The sequence below is a fragment of the Bactrocera tryoni genome, chromosome 1 (genome assembly GCF_016617805.1).
Source record: "Bactrocera tryoni isolate S06 chromosome 1, CSIRO_BtryS06_freeze2, whole genome shotgun sequence".
NCBI lineage: Eukaryota > Metazoa > Arthropoda > Insecta > Diptera > Tephritidae > Bactrocera > Bactrocera tryoni.
The window spans coordinates 9,727,290-9,741,484 of record NC_052499.1 but is presented as its reverse complement, the minus strand read 5'-3'; the positions used below and the strand labels follow the sequence as shown (position 1 = coordinate 9,741,484).

At 38.5% G+C, this 14,195-nt stretch overlaps 2 protein-coding genes across 11 annotated transcripts in view; one reads left to right on the top strand and one right to left on the bottom strand.

Annotated features, from left to right (window-relative positions):
• Positions 1-14,195, top strand: part of LOC120766465 (trichoplein keratin filament-binding protein) — a 123,027-nt gene that overhangs the window by 15,602 nt on the left and 93,230 nt on the right. The gene's annotated exons all lie outside the window — the stretch shown is intronic.
• LOC120766463 (glutamic acid-rich protein) overlaps positions 1-14,195 on the bottom strand; it is a 30,787-nt gene that overhangs the window by 15,353 nt on the left and 1,239 nt on the right. For 2 of the 8 annotated variants that reach the window (XM_040091992.1, XM_040091994.1), the window contains exons 1-2: positions 12,133-12,186; positions 7,287-8,554 (exon numbers count right to left, since the gene is read on the bottom strand). The exons of 3 other annotated variants lie outside the window; for them this stretch is intronic. In XM_040091992.1, the coding sequence (XP_039947926.1) occupies positions 7,287-8,370 (1,084 nt within the window). In that variant the 5' untranslated portion in view covers positions 8,371-8,554; positions 12,133-12,186. Of the gene's footprint in view, positions 1-3,450; positions 3,592-7,286; positions 8,555-12,132; positions 12,187-14,195 lie in introns of those variants that run through there. 3 more of the 8 variants (XM_040091995.1, XM_040091993.1, XM_040091999.1) reach the window with 3 other exon arrangements.

Below are 14,195 nucleotides of genomic sequence, written 5' to 3'. Positions count from 1 at the left end.
ATTGAGTCGCACAGATTACGCTAACTAACTGTTCGCACTTTGCTGATAAGGAATTTCAGCTGAGTTGTGTGAACCTTTTAATGGAAATTACATAAATGAGAGAAGCATACATACATAGGTGGGTAGAGATGGCCTTGAAACGCTTCGCTTAGTAGCTGTTGCAGGTCATCTGCTGGTCAAGCGATAAGAGTTAATTATTACAAAGCCATGCGCATGTGTGTTTGTACATATAATTTTCATTCATGTTTATTTTCAGAAATTTTCAATTCGTTTTTCTGAATTTTCGCTGAAAACAACGCAAAATCCACTGAGCTTATTAGACACAGAATTTATTTTTAAATTGGAAACACATGCATTTGTACACACATATATGTACATATGTGCTGCTCATATGTATATGTATGTATGTGTGTGTACAGTAACAAAAAGCATTGGAGCGAACTTTACAGTCTCGTATGCGAATATAAACAAAATGATAATATTTACGAAAAATATTCGGACGCTTTGCATTTTTGCCAAAATTCCTAATACAAGTGTGCGATAGGTAGCGAAGTATGTGTGTGTTTGTATGCGTGTGAATGCTGCAGAAAAATATAATAAAACCTCCGCTTCTGCCGCCGCCGTCGCAACACCCAAAGCGAGGATAAATTCAGTTTTTGTTTATACATTTTTGTCGCAAAATTACACAAAAGCAATATGCATGTGTATTAGTGGCAGATACTTTCTACGCCAAATTTCCCTCAACTGCTGCTAAATAAATGTGCCAGTGTGCATGTGTATGTAACATATACACAAATGCTTGTTTGTCTCACACCCACCTTTGGTGCGCAGCTGGTTGACTTGTCAGATATATGTGTGTATCACTTTATGTATGAAAAAAATAATAATAATATAATATAAAATATTCAAGTGAGGGTGACGGCCGCTGTACTTCTCGCCCACGTAAAATTCAATGACAAAGTTCAAAAAAAATAAATAAATAACTAAAGAAATTCCTAGATATCCTACACACCCAACGACCCTTCTCAAAATTATGCTCTCATGTTATTTGTTGAAGGAATTGTCTCTTCATTGAAGCGCCAAAGAGCCACATTTTATACCCATGAAGGTTAGCTTTATCATGGTAGGCAGATTGACCTTGAGATGTCTTAAATGAAGGCTTTAATACTTAAAGCTATGAGTTTTGAAAGCAGATCTAATTTTTTCTGGTTGATTAGACTAGCATTTGATCAAATTTGACACGGACTGGTCCGAATGCATCTTGTGTCTTCTTGTCAAAAACTACACATCAAATTATTAAATTTTCATTTGATCAAATTTGACCCGGACTGATATTTTTAAATTATTTTTTTATTTTTTTTTTATACAAAATTTGTTTATGTTCGTCAATTAGAGCGTGTTTGGCAACTGTTTTTTACGACGCGAAAAGTTAAGCATTCAGTTTGCTTAAAATTTTGTGTGTTCCAACAAAATCATTGCTATAGAATTGTTGAAAATGATGCAGAGGTATTTTGGGGTGTTTACTTTATCACGAACATAAGTAAAGGATAATCCATTTTGAGGATCGAGATCAATAACGAGAAATATGAACCCATAACTCTACTGGCCCACAAACTGCACCAAACCGTTGTTTTTTCTGGATGAAATGGCAGCTCTTGAATCTCTTCAGGTTGCTCTTCGTTCCAAATGCTGCGATTTTGCTTGTTTCCATATCCATTGAGCCAGAAATGGGCCTCATCGCTGAACGAAATTTGGCTCGAAAACGACGGATCTTCTTGGAACTTTTCAAGAGCCCATAGAGCGAAGCGATGTCGCTTGGAAAGGTCGAGCGGCATCAGATGTTGTGTAATTTATACGCTTTAAATTTCGACATGAAATGCGCCAAGTCGTTCCATACGTCTGTCCGAGTTGCTACGAACGGCGCCGCAACGACTCTCCACTGTCTTATTCATTATTCAAATTATCAATTATTATCAAAATGGCTGATGGTATTGCGGAAAGTACGATCAGTAAGCCAATTATGTCGACCATAAGTTGAGCGAAGCGCTCGAAACACATTCTTTATGGAACAGGAATTTTCGTAATAAAGTTGAATGATTTGTAAACGTTTTTCAGGCGTTATTCCTTCCATGATGTAATGGTAAAAAATACTGAACAAAATAAACAAGACAGCTTGACACGAATTAAGCGTGATCTGTCCAAAAAAAAGCTATTGAAAAAAGTACCTCGCTTGGATCACCTTATATTTGAATTGCACGAAGCATACAGTGAAGCTCGTGAAGTCAATGAAACTTGCCGCTGCGAGTCGTCCATCCACATCTGTTAATGCGATAACATCGAGAAGCAACAGTGCTTGAAAATCTTAACATCTCTTATAGATCGCATCAACACTCTTTGGTTATTATTGTGGGTATGAAGTGTGCCCACGCTAGACTGGTACGACTGGTACCAAAAGATCTGAATCTCTTACGAGTAGCGGTCGCGAAAGAGATGTTTAAAAATGTAACTGAGGGCCCTACATTCATCAAACGCATCAGTACTGGTGTCGAGACATGAGTTTATGAATATGTTGTCAAAACTGCGTAATAATCTAGTGAATGGTTATACAATAATGTGCCGAAATCGTAAAAATCACGTCAAAGTCGACTATTTTCCTTGACTATTGTGGTATGTTTTCACAACTTGACTGTTTTGAGCTTCTCAGGACAAGCCATTCATCGTGAACGACTGGATTGTGGACAGAAAATTCATGAATTATTCACCACGATGATGGTGAAATGCGCCATCGCATTCTAGCCTTATTGTGACAGACTTTTGGGACAAATTTGAATCGAGAGTCATAGCTTAGCCATTGCATTCGCCTAATTTGGCTTCTTTTGACTTTTTTTTCTTTTTGGAAACTGAAAACTTCGCTTCCGCGAACGAATGGGTCCAATAAAATAAAAAGTACGCACATATGATGTATGTCATTAGAAGAGTTCGGAGCACTTCACATTGAAATCACTTTTGTGTGTATGAAAGTAAGATATGTATGTATAGTATACGTGTATTTTGCCTAGCTTGGCTGAGCTTCTCTAGCTATTTGTGGCCTACATCTTGATGAGTCTTAAGAGACAAATTATAATGTAGTATCTCGACAAATATAAATAAATTTTATGCAAAACATTTCGATCACAGGAAAACATTGTCTCCGCTCTTAGCATTTTGCTCTGAAAGGACTTGCATTCATTACTCTCCGACCTACCGGTAGCCACAAGCACAACAAACGCTTCTAACAAACGCACATTCATACATATGTAAGCGGCATTCAATTGAAATAAGTTTTATATTTATACAATTTTATAATCAACTTAAGTGCTTCGCACTGAAAAACAACAACAAATAGTTATTATTATTGTCTTGCGATAGCATTTATGCAAAATTACAAGAAAATATTGGTTTTCTACTCACATTTTTAGCCTAAGGAGCTGAATTGAATTCAATAACTCAACTTCCCTTCACACCGGATACCGTTACATTACACTTTGTCGGATGTAGTAGTAGAATATAGTCAGTAACACTCAACGAGGAAAATATTATGATTATGCTACACAGTTGACCGAATGCAACTGAATTTACAATAAAATTCATAACCTGATGGGCATGCGAAGAGAGCAAGCGCTTGCAAACGGCACTTACTATTTGCGGAAAAGTCGGCAAAGTGGAAAACGCCCGCAAGCCGCAAAACTCATTAGCAAAATTATTTTCGATAGAAATTTCGTCCAACCTTAACCATGGACAGAGGTGGCGCAGGAAGCCGGTGACTACTGCGTTCGCAATTTCATGCACACATATACATTGTACATATGTACATATATGTATGTTTGTGTGCATCCATAAATATCTACACCTGCAGTGGAGTATGTGGCTGGCCGAAAGCGTTGCAGCACCCCGAAAACCACAATTAAATCAATGCAACCACATTTTGTTGCGAGTCTCTGCTGCTGAATGAACAATTATTTAATATTTCTGGCGGTTGTTTTAATAAATGAAATATGTATACTCGTATATGTAATTTTTTTTTATATGTGTGCAAGATAGGTGAGCGCCAAAAACCAACAAAAAATAGTTCGCAAATCTACACACATCTGATTGCTTTTTTTGATTAGTCATAAAGGGTTTATCAACAGGGACGCTACAAAAGTAGACCAATAGGAACAGCAAACGACGCCATATTTTTTCGCGCTTTTGACATTTCTCTTCAGTAAGGTTTGGCATTTCACAATGGAAAGATATATGGTTCAACAACGAGTCGAAATTATCAAAATTTACTACTGAAATTCGGAGTCAGTGGCCTCAACTTTAAGAGCGCTACGTCCAATTTATGGTTGTCATAATCGTCCTGTCAGATCAACAATTGAGCGTCTAGTGGAAAAATTTGAATCCACAGGTACGGTACATAATGTTCCCGTGCCAGTGAGACAAAGAAGTGTCGAGAATATTGCTGCCGCTAGCGCATCAGTTGAGGAAGATCCAAATCAGTCTCTCACACGTCGTTCTCAAGCGTTGGGCATCTCTGTGACGTCATTGTGGCAAATTTTGTGAAAAGTTCTTGGGCTACATTCTTATAAGGTAAATTAACCCAAGAATTGAGGCCGCTTGACCACCAGAATCGTCGTATGTTCGTGAATCGGGCTGAGCAAAAACTTGAAAATGATCTGGATTTTCATCGAAAAATCATCATCAGCGATGAAGCTCATTTCTGGCTGAATGGCTTCGTCAATAAGCAAAATATGAGTTGTTGGTCGGGCGGCAATCCACACGTACTCCATGAGTCGAAAAAAATTATGGTTTGGTAAGGTCTATGGGCAGGCGGTGTCATTAGGTCGTACTTCTTTCATGATGATCAAGACCGGCACATTACTGTGAACGGAAATCGCTACCGCTCAATAATAACCGAATATTTTTGTCCCGATTTAAATGATATGGACTTAGACAATATGTGGTTCCAATAGGATGGCGCCACTAGCAACACAGCGAATATCACAATCGATTTATTGAGAACAAAGTTTGGTGAACGTGTTATCTCACAACATGTGCCGTCTCGGCCGTCCGATTTGACGTCGTTAGACTATTTCCTGTGTGGCTACGTCAAGTCTATGGTCTATGTTAACAAGCCAGTGACGATTGACGAATTTCGTACGAATATCGAACGTGAAATTACATCGGTATCGGGCGATTTATGCTCGAAAACCGTCGAAAATGCGGTTCAGCGTCTGGACTTCTGCAAGCGTGTCCGTGGTGGCCATGCAAATAGCATCGAATGTACTTTCGCAGGAATAAAGAATTTCATTGATATCCCAAACCGTTTGTAATTGAAAAATCTATTATTAGGTGTATATGTAGGTGCGAAGGAATGAATTGACCGTAAAAAGACAAGCACTGGAGTCCAAATATTTGGTACCCAAGAGAATAGTCATCCGGATTTCAACTCGTCTCGTCATATAACCCTATATATATCTCCATTCGTTTTTGGCAAGAGTATAAAAACGCCAGATTTTATTCACTTTTGCGAAATTTCGATTGAATCTTGCAGCCGTCGAACTCTATTCTCAAATTCATTACATCTCAGCATCACAGAACTCTAAAAACGAACGAAATCGAAAATTCGCCTTAAGTTTGCACTAAAAATTTAAGTATAAGGCCTAGTAAAAATAAATTTAAAATCCAATAAAGTTTAGTAGCTAAAGTGATCCGATTTAGGTCAAATGTTAACCGTTTTGTTCGATAGCTTGTCGCCATTTTGGAGATAACTGCTCGGTCCTATTGACGAAAAACTGAACGAACTTCTTTGGAGTCGATTTTCTCACCAGTAAAATCATTCGCCATAGACCAGAACAGGCAACAATCACCGGACCGAACCGGAGTAAAATGTCAATGCAGAAGAATTTCCCAATCAAGCGCACGAAACCTCTGTTCCGTCGCTAACAATGTGTGTGGTCTGGAATATAATTCCTCTCCCATTGGCTAAAGCTAACCGCTACGGGTGGATTGCTTCCTTCAGACGGTCTTTTTATTGACAATACAACACCGAATTAAGAGTTTAGCCGTAGGGGAGCAGCTCATAGTAGCTCATAGGGAATCCCTGACAGTCTCACCAAACTCATAGCGAAACTTCTTGACCGTCAATTCTGTTCTAGTTGCAGGTGTGACGTGTGCTGAAACAATATTGAGTCAAGCAATCAAAAAACTGTTCGAGGGGTTTGTTTAGTACCAAATCCTATCTTTCTAACGCCATATTAAGTAACGCGATGGCACTTATACAACGCGCGATATATATTATTGAAGCCATCTATTAAGTAGAAAAATAATGGACTTTTTTTACTAGACCTTATATTGCTTTTAACTAGATTTCTTCGGAGAAAATATTATTACCAACACACTTCATGCATTACCAACCATACATGAACACACCTACACAGTTGTAGAATATTTTGAAAATACGCTAACTTGTCTAGCATACAAATAAAATGGCAGACAATTCTTGAAAGCCTCACACGAGTGGGTGGTAAGCTGTCTGTGAGGAATCCAAATGTGTGGCTTTGCAAGTGATTTACGCGTATTAACAGCATTAAAAACATTTCAAACCACTTCAAATTACCGAAGAGCCTAATAAATGTGTCTTCGTATAGTTGTCTGTATGTAACATGGGAACATATGGGGTATATATATACATATATTTGTATGTGTGAACGAATGTGATGCGTTAGCTATAAATGTGAAAGTGGCGACCTCCTTTCTAGATTTCTCGAGTGCTTTAGAAATGCTACAACTTTTTTGTTGTTTCTAAAGCTTTTTGGTATGAAGTGAATACGAAATGAGGCGAATGATGGCCATAAATATACATATTTTAATAAATAACATTAACATGGCACAAAACGAAGTCCAAGCGGCGACAAGACGGTTTAGAAAATACTTCCTGTGTTCTATTTGAAAAAGGTTGCACTTACAAAACTCACGTATTGGCGTATTTGCTAAGGGTTAATGAAGCGTTTGATATATTACAGCCGGGTTAGAAGAGCCACTTGAGGAAAGCTTGTGCGCCACTTCTATGCGCTATTTCAGCTAAAAGGCATCACTTAGTAAAATAATTATAATGAATAATTGCAACTAAAGCTGACTTCCATTTTGGTTAGCTTGTTGGTTTATTTAGCATTAATTGATTTCTGCTTTCTTGCTTTAACACTATAAATTCATTACGTTTTTCACTTTCCATTTCACAACTCACTGTCGCCACAAACACTCACCGTTTTTCATGCTGGGCTCACGTTTGATTGACGGTGCTTTACGCAACTGTTTAGTTTTGAATTCGGGTTTAGGCTCTTCTTTCGGCTCTTTGAGTATTTCGTCGATTTTGTTAACCTTTTTCAAAACGGGCCGTATTTTCATAATATCCTCGGTACTCTTGCTTGGCAAGGGTTTCTCTTCGCGTTTAACATGTCTCAATTTTGGTTTCTCTAATTTGAAACGCAATTGACGTTCATGTTCTTCTTCATTTTCGTCCTCGTCATCGTCGCTATCACCTTCAACTTTTTTCATGGACTTGTCGCGCTTGACCATGACCGGTCGTAATTTGGGTTTTTCAATTGAGAAGCGTCTTGATAACTCACTTTCATTCTCCTTCTTTTTAACTTGTGGTGTCTTCTTTAGTTTCACGCCCAACCGCAGTGATGGTTGTGTAAACTCGTTTTCGGAAAACTCTAAATCGGACAGTCCTTCGAGATCGTCCACTTCTTTGTCATCTGCCGCCTCCTCACTTTCCTCCTCTTCTTCCTCACTTTCTTCTTCCTCGCTCTCCTCTTCCTCAGTCTCTTCTTCTTCCTCTTCTTCAGTCTCCTCTTCTTCCGATGACGATGGCGTTGGTTCCTTCTTCTTTACCGCTGCTGCAGCTGATTTCGTTGCCGTTGTGGTTGCCGGCTTCTTGACTACCACAGGCTCTGGCGCCTTCTTAACGGGTGCAACTACTTTCTTAGCAGGTTCTGCTACACGTTTGATTGGTTCAATCACTTTCTTCGCTGGCTCAGCGTTCTTTTTCAACGGCTCCACTGCTGCTTTCTTGACGGGCTCGACAGTCTTTTTGGCCGCCGCAACTGTTTCATTAACTTTTTTTACTGGTGCCGTTGTCTTCTTGGCCGCCAACGTAGTTGTCGTCTTTTCACCATTTTCCTTCTCCTTGTCCTTATCTTTATCGGCCGTTGTGGCAACTGTCTTCTTTGCCCACGGCACCGAGGGCTTTGCATTGGCGGTCGAATCCTCTTTCACCCATGGCGGCCGAAAAGTGGTGCGTCCAGTGGTGCTGGTGGTAGTGCTCTTCGGCGCAACGAATGGCATTGTGTCGTGTGGTTCGGCTGATTCACGTTTCCAGTTTTACGAAAGTTTTCAAAGTTTTAGAAAAAAGTGTAAGAGCTCTAGAACATCGCTATCACAGCGCAACGGTAACACTAATGCCGAAACTGCTGTCAAGTATTGCACTAATATCGTTATGTCTCGTTTCAATCACTATAAACGCTTTAAACTATACAGAGAAAACAAAGCAAACTATTAAATTGTTCCTACAATGAAAGTTACTCAGCACACTTCAATTTGAATTAGTTAATATAATATTTTTTACATTTATAATTATTCAACGAATTCGTTAATGTCCTCGATTTGTGCACAATTATTTCGAAACGACCAATTTTGCGCGTACTCGTCCCGTCGAAGCGCAACAGCTGTTTGAGAGATTTCACTTGCTGCAGAAAATAGCTCGTTCTTGTGTGTATCCATTCATCCACATTTTGTCGGACTTCAAAAATACATTTGCCAAGCAGCGCAAAAATATATAGGCTAGCAGGAACACAGCGCTACTTGTAGTACACAATGCGGTGTGTGGAAAGTGCGGCCACCGATTTGCTGTTGGCGGTGGTGATTTTCATCTTTAAAAATAGGCTAACAATGCTAGCATTGCTGAGCCTACTCGGAGAGGGGCTATGGCAGCAACGGGGCTGCTCAAACACTTGTACGTGTGTCTTAAACATTGTTGCATTTGTTGTTCTTCTCGGTTTCTACAATATTTGTGTAGAGGCGACGTCATTTTTGTGTGAATTCAGAAATCTAAAATAATGAGTAATGAGCGTAGAAAAGGATGCTCAATAATGTAGTGCTAATTAAGCGTAATAAACGCTCATACGAATGGTTGGGCGCAATCAGATCAATATTACTGAGCGTTCGAGTCGAAAGTCATCGTCACTTTTAATGTAATTAAAAAAATAAATAAAGGAAAAAGGAAAAAGAAAAAATGAAAAATAATAATAATGAAAAAAATGAAGTCCATCTGTTTGTTGTTATTATTGCATATGTATACATTATTGCTTTTTGTCCTTCAGTCCGTTCAATTCATTTCTGTACGCAAGATTGCTTTAATTTACACACAGTTGGTCAATATATCTCCCAGCAAAGGCTTTCTGGCATCGCGTATAACTGTAAATATGCCCAAACGCACACATATATACATATATGTATGTATCTGTATATAAAAACATTTCACTTTGGTGGCACCGAAGCTATGCCCTTCTCAAATATACAAATTTCTTTACATAAACTTGATTTTTATCGGCCAGTTTGTATGGCAACTATATGCTATAGTGACTCGATCTGAATAATTTCTTCGGAGATTAAACCACTTCTGTAGAGAATAACCCATGCGAAATTTGGTGACGATATCTTGTTAAATAAACACGTTTTCCATATAAGCACTTGCTTCCGAGCATTCAGTTTGTACGGCAACTATATGCTATAGTGACTCGATCTGAATAATTTCTACGGAGATTAAACCACTTCTTTAGAGAATAACCCATGCGAAATTTGGTGACAATATCTCGTTAAATAAACACGTTTTCCATATAAGCACTTGCTTCCGAGCATTCAGTTTGTATGGCAGCCATATGCTGTAGTGACTCGATCTGAATAATTTCTTCGGAGATTAAACCACTTCTTTAGAGAATAACCCATGCCAAATTTGGTGACGATGTCTCGTTAAATAAAAACGTTTTCCATATAAGCACTTGCTTCCGAGCATTCAGTTTTTATGGCAGTTATATGCTAAAGTGACTCGATCTGAATAATTTCTTCGGAGATTAAACCACTTCTTTAGAGAATAACCCATGCGAAATTTGGTGACGATATCTCGTTAAATAAACACGTTTTCCATATAAGCACTTGCTTCCGAGCATTCAGTTTGTATGGCAGCCATATGCTATAGTGACCCGATCTGAATAATTTCTACGGAGATTAAACCACTTCTTTAGAGAATAACCCATGCGAAATTTGGTGACGATATCTCGTTAAATAAAAAAGTTTCCCATATAAGCACTTCATTCGGTACGTTCAGTTTGTATGGCAGCTATGTGCTATAGTGGTCTGATATCGGCGGTACCAACAAATGAGCAACTTATTAGGGAGAAAAGAACGTGTGCAAAATTTCAGATCAATATCTCATAAACTGGGACCAGTTCGCGTATATATAGACAAACGGACATGACTAAATCAACTCAGCTTGTCATGCTGATCATTTATTTATTTTAAATGGTCTAAGACGTTTTTGAGTGTTACAAACTTCTTGGCATGCTTAATATACTCTGTGCAGGGTATAAAAAGCGCATATACAAAAAAAAGTATTTAAATCTGAGAATATATTTGTACATAAGTAAGAGCGTACATATGTACGTATGCATTTATGCATAATTTGATTAAATGGTCAACATTTCCCGTCAAAATTGTAGTGTAAAGTCAGCAGAGCTTAAAAACGTTGAAAAGGTTAAGCGTTTGCTTTGCATTTCAGCGGAGGCCAACGTCGCTCGCCACTCGTCGACCAGCCTTTTTGTACCCCAACTTGAGCAAATGCCAAATACACAGTTGCTCTGGCTGTTGTTGTTGTTCTCGGCGATGCTACTTGTGGTTGTTGAATGTGCGCTGCCATTTTTCCAACACTTTTCCACACATTTTCACGCATTTCTTCAATTTTAACGAACCTCTATTTATGTTTCCATATGCGTTTCGCTTTCAATTCTCCGCGGCTGTTGCTTCGTCGCCCGCCTTTCGCCTTACGAAAATGATTTTTTTTTTATTTTGTGAAAATATGCTCGCTTTTGGTTTATCTCAATCGTTTGCTTTTGCGCTTTCTTCTTCTCATAAACACACACACACACACACCAGACACGTTTTATATACTCAAACGTATACATACAAACACAAGATTTTGCCTGTGTGTTTTCAGTGTATTTACATATTATTTGTGTAAATTTATGAGAATGATCGCACAAAGCGGAGTAGCAAGTAGCTTTTAATTATATTCCGTTATTTTTGTTATTTCTCGAATATGTATAAAAATAAAACCATGTGGGGGCGTTGCTGTCGAAAAGGAAAAGCAAAAAGCAAAAAAAAACTGATCAATTGTGAAAATGCTGCGAAAGCGAATTGTTTTTTCGCCTTGTTGGCTTTCTCTTCGTTTTCGAAAATTGAATTTGTTCTTGCTCTATCCCGCTTTCCACTTTCCCTTGTGTCTATCTATCTGTCTTATTAATTTCCTAGCTTTTTTCGATTTGCATTTTTGCGTTGCCGTTCGTCATTCACTTCGCTCGCCCCTCCGATTCCACTGAACCGCTCGCTTGTTGAAATCTATGCAAATTTGATGGGTCATTAATTTGAATCGCTGTGCAAAGTTGCATTTGGAAATATGTACGTAAACTTGCAATATCTGCAGCGCCGCTCTTATTGCACTTTTCAATTATACTAGCCATTGCCATCGCAATCATCGCTATATTTAAACGTTTCGTGGGAATTTCTGCAACGTATTCAGTCAAAAATATTTGAATAATTCAAGTTGTATGTATGTATATGTGGCATAACTTTTGTACTGTTGCGCTAAGAAGGGACGAAATTTGTAAAGCGACTTCAAAATATGATTATAGTTTCGTGTTTTTATTTAACGTGTTGCTAGTTTCAATTTTTATTCTTTTTGAAATTTCGTAATTTTCCAGTTTATATGCACTTTCACCAAAAATTTTGTAAATTTTCTATTTTCAAACTGAGAGATATTTTTTTTTGGTCTGCAACCTAAAAATTAAGCACAGTCACTTCAGTATTTTCCGGTACACAGCTAGCCAGCGCTTCCGTAGAACTGAAAATTGTGGATTTTCGAATCTGTTATGCGCCTAAATTTGTGAAAAGCGTGTGCGAATGAGTGAGTGTAATAGACAGAAACTTATTCCAATTCGCTCAACCATTCAGCGTATATTTGCTAATGTTGAGATAATTTCAAAATTAGCTTTTTATAGTTTTGAGTTTGCTTGCTATTTTTGAAAAATCTCCTTTCAACTCATGCAATAGTAATGGAAGGAAGGAAGTTTAATGTTGCGATTTTCTAATAACGGTTAAAATAAGTGTTTATGATAAGGTATTCGTTCATGATATAATACTTTGCACTGTAATACGCTTATGCCAACGATTTTTCCAGTCTTCGAAACAGTTTTCATAAGCACTTTTTGGGATGGCTTTCTGCTGCTTGAGCGAATTTTGTTTATTCCTTCGATCGATTGAAAACGGGTTCCATGGAGCGACAATTTCAGTTTGGGGAACAAGAAAAAATCACACGCCGCCAAATCTGGTGAATACAGCTGTTGGTCGGTGGTATTCATTGCGTTGTCGCTTTATTATCGGACACAATCGTGGCTCGATGCAATGCTGCATTATCATTGTGTAAAATCCATGAATTGCTTCTCCACAATTCCGTCCGTTTTCAACGGATGTTCTCAAGCAAACGCCTAAATATGGCCACATAGCATTCCTTATTGACCGTCTGTTCCTCCGGAAAAAAATCATCATGCACCAAACCACGAATATCGATAAAACAATGAGCATGACCTTGATTTTTGAACGGCTTTGGCGTGTGTTTTTTGGTTTTGGCTCGTTTTTTCCCACTCCATTCCGACTTCTTTCCATGTCAAACCCATAAACCCTATCCAAACGGCAGTTATAATGATGTCTACGAATGTGGAATCGGAATTCGCATAATCAAGCATGTCCAAAGAGAGCTGTTTACGGTACTCTTTTTGAAAAAAATTCAGCTTTCTCAGGACTAGCTGAGCAAGAACGCGTTTCATGCCTAAAATATCCACCAAAATCAATGGAACGGACTCACGAGAGATGTCGAGCTTGCCATGTCTCTAACACTTGCCTAACGATTTTCAAGCACCAAATCCTTCACTTTTTATAACTTTTGTCAATTGAATAGGCCCCGACCACCTTTGAAGGTTTTATTGTGTTTTCGATCGAATTGAATCATCATTCGCTACGATTTAGCACACGAAATTTGGCTAGAAATACAAAATTTCAGACAAATTCTTTGTTCGATATTTTTATTTTTATTAGAGGTATTTTTTTCAATAGACTTTTCTTGGCAGATCACACGTGAGTCGTGTCAAGCTGTCATGTTATTTTTTTTTTCTGTATTGTTTGTGATTTCATCATGGAAAGGCTTACGTTTAGAAATTGTTCAACTTTATTACGAAAATTCAAGTTCTGTAAAGAATGTGTCTCAAGCGCTTCGCTCAACTTTTCATCCATCCAACCGTCTTGAAACCCAGCATTCAGTATTGGATAATATTCGATCGAATAGACCACGTCCAGCACGCAGTGAAGAAAATATAGCAGCCGTAGTTTACACTAAGGTCGTGGAGGGTCAATCTGGTGCCGTTCGCAGAAACTCGGACTGACGTATGGAACGACTTGGCGCATTTTACGTCGAGATCTTAAGTCCGCTTGTGCAAGAACTGACGCCGCTCGACATTTCATACGGACATCGCTACGCTCTCTTTGGCTCTTGAAAAGTTAGAAGAAGATCCGACGTTTTCGAACAAGCAAAATTGCCATATTTGGGACTGAGAGCAACTCGAAGAGATTCAAGAGCTGCCATTTCCTTCAGAAACAACAACGGATTGGTGTGGATGGGTCCATATACTATCTCAATATAAAAATGATGCCGGTGAGAACGTAACTCTCAATCGCGCCATGATAACCGATTTGATGAATGAAATTGTAGATCAGTTCGTGTAGCTCGCAACCGTTCTGGAAGTTTCGAAATTTCGATTTACACTGATGGAATAATGGCTCTGGCGGAA